Here is a 7,180-nt window from a genome sequence, read left to right on the forward strand (position 1 = left end):
TTCACAGGTAGATTTATTGATCGTGTCACCAGGTATCGGGTTTGTCCTCAGACGGAACGTCCCCTCAGAGGCGTGTCCATCGTGCCGCCGCCCCGATGGCGTCTCCTCAGTCGTCTCCCCCCTCCCCTTCAGAGGCGATGGTCTTCAGGTCCGGCGGGCCCCCCAGGGCGTCCCGCTCCACGTGTTGGACGGACACGATGCCCGTCAGGACGGCGTAGCTCAGCATGGCGCCCAGAGCCACCAGACCCGACAGGAACTGCTTCCTCCGCCTGTCGGGGACGTGATCCGCGTCTCCGTCCTCGGGGCGAGACGCCGGCTTCTGACCGGAGCGCTCTAGAAGACAAACGGACGTGATTGGGCGAGCACCTCGGTGCAGGGTCATGTGACCGTCTCACGTTCTGGACCCTGAGCCCCAACATCACCGATCGGCTGAATGACATCATCAGCGAGGTGCGCTGTGATTGGCTGCTCCCTCACCCCCGTCTCCGGGGAAGTAGAGCATCAGGATGTTGCTGCAGAAGCCGGGCAGGTTCTCCAGGGACTTCAGGTGCTGCTGCAGCCTCCCGCCGGGCAGCCCCGCCCTGAGGAGGGGCGCCAGGTGACCGAAGACGTAGGCGTCCAGAGACGAAGGCCTGCAGCCACAACAGTCTTCATCAGTCTCTCTCTCTGACAGGGAGACGCGAGAGACTCGGAAGAACTTACGAGTCCCCGAAGAAAAACTTGTGTGAGCCGAGGCGCTGGGACAAGAGGGTCATGCAGTCTGCAGCGTCCCGGTACAGCTGAAACACAAGAGTCCACGTCCCGAGTCCGTGTCCCGGAACACGAGAGTCCGTGTCCCGAAACACGAGAGTCCGTGTCCCGGAACACGAGAGTCCATGTCCCGGAACACGAGAGTCCATGTCCCGAAACACGAGAGTTCATGTCCCGGAACACGAGAGTCCGTGTCCCGGAACACGAGAGTTCATGTCCTCTGCAGCATCGGGGTACCGGACTACGAGTTCTCAGACGGGGTACAACTAAGCCAAGGACACCTGTGAGAACATGACCCGCCCCCCCTCCGGCCCCTCCCCCGCCCCCCCTCCGGCCCCTCCCCCGGCCCCTCCTCCGGCCCCTCCTCCGGCCCCCTCCTCCGGCCCCCCCCTCACCTCCTTCTCCAGCTCCCCCCCGGCCTCCAGGCCCCCGCCCCCCCGCAGCAGCCCCAGCTTCTCCAGCTGCCTGCTCTGCATCCGGGCCGGCAGGAAGAAGTTCAGAGGGAAGGGCATGTGATCGGCGTGCCAGCGGCGGGTCACGCCCACGTAGTTCTGGGGCTCCACCCAGAAGGCGTAGATCTAGAACAGACGGAAACACGTCGGGTTCTCCTTCCTTCCGGGGGGGGGCGGAGCCGCCTCACCAGAGCAGGTCTGAGTCGCTCCTCCAGCAGGGCGATGAAGGCCAGGCTGTCGGCGGCCTCCCCGGCCGACAGGTCGAAGTCCGCGTTGTACTTCTGAGAACAAACACGTACGAGTATCCACGAGTACCCACGAGTATCCACAAATATCCACGAGTACCCACGAGTATCCACGAGTATCCACGAGTATCCACAAATATCCACGAGTATCCACGAATATCCACGAGTATCCACGAGTATCCACAAATATCCACGAGTATCCACGAGTATCCACAAATATCCACGAGTACCCACGCAAACACAAGTACTGCGATACACCGAAGGAGGCAGCTACCTGTTTCCTGAGGTGGATGATGATGTCAGAGGGCCGAGACAGAGTCTCCTTCTCATTGGTCCTCAGAGCAGGAAGTGATCCTTTGAAGGAAGAAACAAAATGGCGATGACGATGACGACGTCTCGTTTCCTCTTCTTCACGTGTTAGGGGAGGAGTCTCACCGCTAGGGCTCCCCCAGGGGTTGGAGGTCTTCATCAGTTTGAGAGGAGCTCCGGAGAACTGAGCGTAGGCCTGCAGCCAGGAACCGGGACAGAGACCACGGTGAACGTCCCCGTCCCCCTTCAGCCACTAAAGGACGCCGCAGCTGCTAACGTTAGCGCCGCGCGGGTCCATGGTAGGCTAAGACCAGGGGCTGCGGGTCCATGGTAGGCTAAGACCAGGGGCTGCGGGTCCATGGTAGGCTAAGACCAGGGGCTGCGGGTCCATGGTAGGCTAAGACCAGGGGCTGCGGGTCCACGGTAGGCTAAGACCAGGGGCTGCGGGTCCATGGTAGGCTAAGACCAGGGGCTGCGGGTCCACGGTAGGCTAAGACCAGGGGCTGCGGGTCCACGGTAGGCTAAGACCAGGGGCTGCGGGTCCATGGTAGGCTAAGACCAGGGGCTGCAGGTCCATGGTAGGCTGAGACCAGAGAACCACCTGAACCCAGAACCACTTGGACCCAGAACCACCTGGACCCAGAACCACCTGGACCCAGAACCACCTGGACCCAGAACCACCTGAGCGAGTTCCAGCAGTACTACTGATAACAATGGTGGTAGTACTGCTAGTACTACTACCATTTGTTTTCGTCCATTTCATTAAAACAAATAATAATAAATATCTGATCGATACATTGCCTCTGATCATCTGTTCGATGACATCGTTTCCGCTCCGCCGTTAGCATGCTAATGCTAGTACCAGCGAACGGGTGATTTCGACCGTCTTACTGGACTCCCGGAGCCGGTTCGGCCCGGTGTGAACGGACACTCACCAGAACCACCAGGCAGTCGGTGCTGACGGACGGCAGACCCCAGCCTCCTTCCCAGCAGAACAACTCGTCGGGCGCCGCCATTTTAGCGGAACTGTGACCCCTGATACCGGAAGTAGATGACCTTCTTCTTATTGAACCTCGGTTATCGAACATAATTCGTTCCGTAATACTGGTTAAAAGCCGATTTGTTCGAAAACCGAAAATATATTTCCCATAATAAATAATGTAAAGTTGATGAATCGCACCAAATAAATACCTACAGGTATATTAATATGTAAACGTGTATTTAAACAACAGATGTGAGTCCAGCGTCGGCTGAAGAAGTACCGGAGGAAATACTACGTCGCTAAATGTTGAGTATCTCCCCATGAAATACTGTTTCTACGTCTGTTTGTGGGTTTTCCTTTCAGCTGTTGTTCCGTCGAGGCGAAGGAAGGAACTTTACGAAAGAGACAAAAGAAGAAGTCCGAGTTCTCGGTTCGGTTCCCCATCCGCGCGGCGCTCGGTTCGGTTCCCCATCCGCGCGGCGCTCGGTTCGGTTCCCCATCCGCGCGGCGCTCGGCTCGGTTCCCCATCCGCGCGGCGCTCGGTTCGGTTCCCCATCCGCGTGGCGCTCGGCTCGGTTCCCCATCCGCGCGGCGCTCGGTTCGGCTCGCTTTCAGACGGGAGCCTCATAAAACTAAGGATGGTCTTTTGGGACATGAAGCTGGTCTGGGGCGTCTCGGCGCTGGTGGCAGGTAAGATGGGCGTCGACAATAATCAGAATAGATTTAAGGTTTAACGAAGAACAGAACGGAACGGGACGGGACGGGACGGGACGGGACGGGACGGGACGGGACGGGACGGGACCCTCTGCTGAGAAGATCATTTTGATATTACAACGCTTTCACGTTGGAAAGAGTCCAAAGAGACAGGACACGGGACAGCACTGGAGGGGGGGACACGGGACAGGCTCCAGCACTGGAGGGGGGGGACACGGGACACGGGACACAGGTCATGTTGCCTCGTGTGACCTCGTTCATCCAGAGCTCTGTTCTGGTCCAGCCCGTGACTGGGTCCGGCTCAGACCCGGGTGGAACCAGAGCTCTGTTCTGGTCCAGCCCGTGACTGGGTCCGGCTCAGACCCGGGTGGAACCAGAGCTCTGTTCTGGTCCAGCCCGTGACTGGGTCCGGCTCAGACCCGGGTGGAACCAGAGCCACCTCTAACACGTTCTGTTTCTCCCCCTCCAGCTTCGATGGGTCCGTTTGTGAACTATTCAGAACCGGCCTGCGCTGTAGAAGGTTCTACCGTCACCCTCCTCTGCACCTTCGTCCCCGTTGAGGGCTTCGCCGTCTCCAGAGTCCGCTGGTGCCGGGACCACGAGATCTGTCACGGCACGACCCCGAACGTGTACGACAGCGAGTCCCGAACCAACGACCCGCGGTACAAATACCTGGGAGACAAGAGGACAAACTGCTCTCTCCAGATCTCAGGCCTCCAGAAGACAGACGGAGGGACGCTCCGCTTCAGAGTGGAAGCGGAGGACGGCGACAAGGGACACTTCACCGGGACCTCCGGGGTCCGTCTCACCGTCTCCGGTAGGAGCTGCTGATTGGTTCGTGTCTGTGTGGGCGTGTCACCAGGAATGTCACTCAAAGGTCTTCTCTTTTAGAAAATGTTCTGATGGAGATCAGCAGTTCTACCGGAGACACGGGCCGGGGGCGGAGCCTCACGCTGTCCTGCACGCCCCGGTCCAACTGCACGGTCCACCAGCTGGGGGTGGCGTGGTTCAAAGACCACCGCAACATGTCGGAGTCTGGCCCCGCCCTCCGGCTCGGACCCCTGACTCCAGAGGATTCTGGGAATTACACCTGTGGGTTGAGGACCGGCCCCGGCCCCCTCTCCCCACCGTACCGAGTGCAGGTGGAGCCTGAGCAGGATGAAGGTGGGTTGGGTCGGGGGGGGGGGCGCTGACCCGGTCTGGTGCCGTCTAGATAGGTGAAGGGAAGTACCAGAACCAGTATCAGTACCAGAACCAGAACCAGTACCAGTACCAGTATCAGTACCAGTATCAGTATCAGAACCAGTATCAGTACCAGTACCAGTATCAGTACCAGTATCAGTACCAGTATCAGTATCAGAACCAGTATCAGTACCAGTATCAGTACCAGTATCAGTATCAGTACCAGTACCAGAACCAGTATCAGAACCAGTACCAGAACCAGTATCAGTACCAGAACCAGAACCAGTATCAGTGAGGAGGGGAGAGGAGGAGAAGAGAGGAGAGGAGAGGAGGGGAGGAGGTCCAGATGTTGGTCCAGATGTTGGTCCAGATGTTGGTCTAGATGTTGGTCCAGATGTTGGTCCAGATGTTGGTCCAGATGTTGGTCCAGATGTTGGTCCAGATGATGGTCCAGATGATGGTCCAGATGTTGGTCCAGATGTTGGTCCAGATGATGGTCCAGATGATGGTCCAGATGTTGGTCCAGATGTTGGTCCAGATGTTGGTCCAGATGTTGGGATGCTGTGTCGTGACATCATCACCTTGTCTGTCTTCAACCTGACGTTGGAAGGACGGGCCGGTTCCGACCCGGCTCTGGTCCTCGGCGTGACGACTGGTCTCCTGCTGGTCCTGGTCTCCCTCGTCATCGTCATCGTCTTCATCATTAGAAGGTACTTTGTGTACACTGGGGTACAAGTCAAGAGTAATACTGCTTTACTGCGTTCCAGATGGAGATATTCTACTGCATGACATCTGAAGCTGTACTGTTAGCAAGACAAACAACAAACAAACAACAAACAACAAACAAACCAACAACAAACAAACAAACAACAACAAACAAACAACAACAAACAACAACAAACAACAACAAACAAACAACAACAAACAACAACAAACAAACAAACAAACAACAACAAACAACAACAACAAACAACAACAAACAACAACAAACAAACAAACAACAACAACAAACAACAACAAACAACAACAAACAAACAACAACAAACAAACAACAACAAACAAACAAACAACAAACAAACAAACAACAAACAAACAACAACAAACAAACAACAACAAACAAACAACAACAAACAACAACAACAAACAACAACAAACAACAACAAACAAACAACAAACAAACAACAACAAACAAACAACAACAAACAGCAACAAACAAACAACAACAAACAACAACAACAAACAACAACAAACAACAACAAACAAACAACAAACAAACAACAACAAACAAACAACAACAAACAAACAACAACAAACAAACAAACAACAACAAACAACAAACAAACAACAAGCAACAAACAAACAACAAACAAACAACAAACAAACAACAACAAACAAACAACAACAAACAACAACAAACAAACAACAAACAAACAACAACAAACACTGATTGGTGGAGGGAAACATCAACTGGTACTTTATACACATCCCTGATGTAATTCATGTTTAGATACTTTCAAGTGGAGGATATTTCTGTTTCCATGGTAACATGTGTCGACTGAAGGACCAGAAGACACTCGGGTCTCAGTCAGCGAGTCGCAGCGAGTTCCTCGGGACCCGGTCGTTGATGGTTCTGAACTGGTCTTCTGGTCGTTTGCAGGAGGCGGGCAGCGGATCCACATCGGACGGCACCTGAAGGTCAGGTGGAGTCCAAGGTCAGTCCTTGTTTCAGCGTCAGTCAGGATCAGAACCAGATCTAACATCTGTATTCAGGAGGACCGAGGGGAGACTTCAGAGACTTCAGATCCTTCAGATACTTCAGATCCTTCAGAGACTTCAGATACTTCAGAGACTTCAGATCCTTCAGATCCTTCAGATACTTCAGATCCTTCAGATCCTTCAGAGACTTCAGATCCTTCAGAGACTTCAGAGACTTCAGAGACTTCAGATACTTCAGAGACTTCAGAGACTTCAGAGACTTCAGAGATTTCAGATACTTCAGAGACTTCAGATACTTCAGATACTTCAGATACTTCAGAGACTTCAGAGACTTCAGAGACTTCAGAGATTTCAGATACTTCAGATACTTCAGAGATTTCAGATACTTCAGATACTTCAGATACTTCAGAGACTTCAGATACTTCAGAGACTTCAGATACTTCAGATACTTCAGATACTTCAGAGACTTCAGATACTTCAGAGACTTCAGATACTTCAGATACTTCAGAGACTTCAGAGACTTCAGAGACTTCAGATACTTCAGATACTTCAGATACTTCAGAGATTTCAGAGACTTCAGATACTTCAGATACTTCAGAGACTTCAGAGATTTAAGATACTTCAGATACTTCAGATACTTCAGATACTTCAGAGATTTCAGAGACTTCAGATACTTCAGATACTTCAGAGACTTCAGAGACTTCAGAGACTTCAGAGATTTCAGATACTTCAGATACTTCAGAGACTTCAGATACTTCAGATACTTCAGAGACTTCAGAGACTTCAGAGACTTCAGATACTTCAGATACTTCAGATACTTCAGAGATTTC

The 7,180-nt window shown here is 53.1% G+C and overlaps 2 protein-coding genes across 2 annotated transcripts; one reads left to right on the forward strand and one right to left on the reverse strand.

The window, feature by feature from the left end:
- On the reverse strand, window positions 1-2,781 carry LOC137912379 (metaxin-1-like). Its single transcript, XM_068756645.1, has 8 exons — window positions 2,692-2,781; window positions 1,883-1,952; window positions 1,722-1,801; window positions 1,391-1,483; window positions 1,146-1,328; window positions 703-779; window positions 478-632; window positions 1-333 (listed from the first exon to the last, which is right to left on the reverse strand). The coding sequence occupies exons 1-8, from the start codon at window positions 2,770-2,772 to the stop codon at window positions 107-109; spliced, it is 966 nt and encodes a 321-aa protein (XP_068612746.1). The 5' UTR covers window positions 2,773-2,781; the 3' UTR covers window positions 1-106.
- Window positions 2,782-3,376: 595 nt separating this feature from the next.
- On the forward strand, window positions 3,377-6,391 carry LOC137913386 (uncharacterized). The gene is made up of 7 exons (XM_068757173.1): window positions 3,377-3,428; window positions 3,922-4,269; window positions 4,344-4,616; window positions 4,670-4,925; window positions 5,041-5,054; window positions 5,173-5,344; window positions 6,292-6,391. The coding sequence occupies exons 1-7, from the start codon at window positions 3,377-3,379 to the stop codon at window positions 6,389-6,391; spliced, it is 1,215 nt and encodes a 404-aa protein (XP_068613274.1).
- Window positions 6,392-7,180: the final 789 nt, after the last annotated feature.

Source organism: Brachionichthys hirsutus, chromosome 3 (genome assembly GCF_040956055.1).
Source record: "Brachionichthys hirsutus isolate HB-005 chromosome 3, CSIRO-AGI_Bhir_v1, whole genome shotgun sequence".
NCBI lineage: Eukaryota > Metazoa > Chordata > Actinopteri > Lophiiformes > Brachionichthyidae > Brachionichthys > Brachionichthys hirsutus.